At 39.2% G+C, this 2,500-nt stretch overlaps 1 protein-coding gene across 1 annotated transcript in view; it reads right to left on the bottom strand.

Annotated features, from left to right (window-relative positions):
• LOC311339206 (dedicator of cytokinesis protein 3-like) overlaps positions 1–2,500 on the bottom strand; it is a gene marked incomplete at both ends in the record, with an annotated part of 32,438 nt that overhangs the window by 13,402 nt on the left and 16,536 nt on the right. The window contains 4 exons of the mRNA XM_084464583.1: positions 93–187; positions 373–471; positions 1,493–1,639; positions 2,383–2,500. The exon at positions 2,383–2,500 is cut by the window's right edge and continues 10 nt beyond it. Coding sequence (XP_084320709.1) covers positions 93–187; positions 373–471; positions 1,493–1,639; positions 2,383–2,500 — 459 coding nt within the window. The remainder of the gene's footprint in view (positions 1–92; positions 188–372; positions 472–1,492; positions 1,640–2,382) is intronic.

The following is a 2,500-nucleotide window of genomic DNA, read 5'->3' as shown; positions in this document are numbered from 1 at the left end:
TGTGTGTGTGTGTGTGTGTGTGTGTGTGTGTGTGTGTGTGTGTGTGTGTGAGTGTGTGTGTGTGTGTGTGTGTGTGTGTGTGTGTGTCTTACTTGCTAGTTAGCAGTCTCATCACGTTCCAGTCACGGGGGAAGATGCTGAGCTTCATCAAATTCCTGAACACACAGAGAATCTTCAACACAAACTCCTGTGAGAGGAGAAAGGAGTGGAGGAGAGGAGAGGGGAAGAGGAGAGATGAGAGGAGACTTACTAAGTTAATTGGATTTCTCTTGGCGTGATGGACGAATGCCTCATAAAACCTTTATACATCAATCTACGGTAACACAGCCTGCACACAATCTACAGGTCCTAGTTAACTGCGTGACAACCTACCTTGAGTTCGTCCTTACTCTGGAAGCTGTCCAGCAGGTGCTGGAAGTGGGTGTCACTCATCTGGCGAAGGAGGGACAAGAGGCAGGACACATACTCCCCCTACCAATAGTAAGACATGAACCCAGAAATCAGTCAATCAGGAGAGAACATCCGACAAATCAGTAACATGAAATCAACGTCAACACTCATAACAACACATGGAGATGGAGAAGAATGAGTCAGATACTAGATGGAATACTAGAATATCACAAATTAGCAGTAGTAGTAGCAGTAGTAGTAGTAATAGTAGAAGTAGTAGTAGCAGTAGTAGTAGTAGTAGTAGTAGTATTATATTCTAGTTAATCAATTAGTTCATAGTACCAGTATATTGTTATTAAATGTGATCTCATAAAATGAATGAGTCAATAGCAGTAGTGAATGAATGTTTGAATGAATTAATGATTAAATATTGTGTATTGTTAGTTGCTCAAACCCCTTTAACATATGCAGTATTTCCCATAAATAAATGTTGATCCCTTAAAAGGTAGATCCCTGCATGGGGTCCTGTGTGAATAGAATCAATATTTGCCGGCTCAAGACCTAGTAACATATCCCGATCACTGCCGGTACGGCTGTTACGAGGAGAGGCACATAAAGGGTTACTTCCTGAGTTAATAGTAGTAGTAGTAATAATAATGAGTAAATACTATTATTGTATTGATAGCTACTAACAATGACCTCATCAGATGAATGGATGCATAAATGAGTGAATAGTGGTAGTGGTAATAATAAACAAATGAATGCATCAGTAAATAGCTGCATTGTATTGTTAGTTACTAACCGTGATCTTATCAGATGAATGGACGAATGAATGAGATAATAGTAGTTGTAGTAATATAAATGAATGAATGGATGATTTAAAGTAGTATTGACTTGATTTATCAGATGAATTGATAAATCAATGAGTTAATAGTAGTTGCAATAAAGAAATGAATGAATGTAGTATTGCATTGTAAGTTACTTACAGTGATCTCGTCAGATGAATGGATGAATGATTTATGATCCATTTTTTTATAATGGATGAATGAATGACTTAATGAATGAATTAGTTAAGAGTAGTATTGTATTGTTAGTTACTAACAGTGATCTCAGCGGTGCACTGCGGACAGCGGTGACCCCTTACCGCCTCCTGGGATTGGCTCTTGCTCATGATTGACAGCAGAGTCTGGAGCAGTACATCCAATAGGGATTCAACCATCATCTCCACTTCCTCCTGTACTGATGAATCCTGATATCATGAGAGAGGAATGGGGCAGAGAGAAGACGACATTTGTAGAGAAGTATAAAAGATCTGAACTGTGTGTGTGTGTGTGTGTGTGTGTGTGTGTGTGTGTGTGTGTGTGTGTGTGTGTGTGTGTGTGTGTGTGTGTGTGTGTGTGTGTGTGTGTGTGTGTGTGTGTGTGTGTGTGTGGATAAAGAAGATGGAGCTGTAGTGTATCTGTACATATAGGATACAGTAAACAGTAACTGGTCCTCATTTATATAGCGCTTTTATCCAAAGCGCTTTACAGTGTTGACTGACATTCACCCATTCATGCACACATTCACACATTCACACACTGACGGCGGAGTCAACCACGCAGGGCGACAGCCAGCTCATCAGGAGCAATTAGGGTGAGGCGTCTTGCTCAGGGACACCATGACACTAAGCTAGAATATATAGTATATATAGTACCAGAGAACTGGTCTTGATGATGAAGAAGATTGAGGTGCGGTGTGTTGTATGTTTAAAGTGTGTATACATAGTGTATATAGTATACAGTGTAAATATCGTATATACAGTACCAGAGAGCTGGTACTGTGTGTATACATAGTGCATATAGTATACAGTGTAAATATCGAATATACAGTAGTTTAAAGTGTATATACATAGTGTATATAGTATACAGTGTAAATATCGAATATACAGTAGTTTAAAGTGTATATACATAGTGTATATAGTATACAGTGTAAATATCGTATATACAGTACCAGAGAGCTGGTCTTGATGATGGAGAAGATTGAGCTGAGGATACCAGAGCAGATCAGAAGCTCTTTCTGCTGACGTAGGTGAAGGTGGATATGATGTAATACCACAGGAAGCAGAATC

Source organism: Micromesistius poutassou (assembly GCF_964030765.1).
Source record: "Micromesistius poutassou genome assembly, chromosome: 2".
Lineage (NCBI taxonomy): Eukaryota > Metazoa > Chordata > Actinopteri > Gadiformes > Gadidae > Micromesistius > Micromesistius poutassou.
Note: the sequence above shows the minus strand (reverse complement) of the source record. Positions and strands in the feature narration are given on the sequence as shown.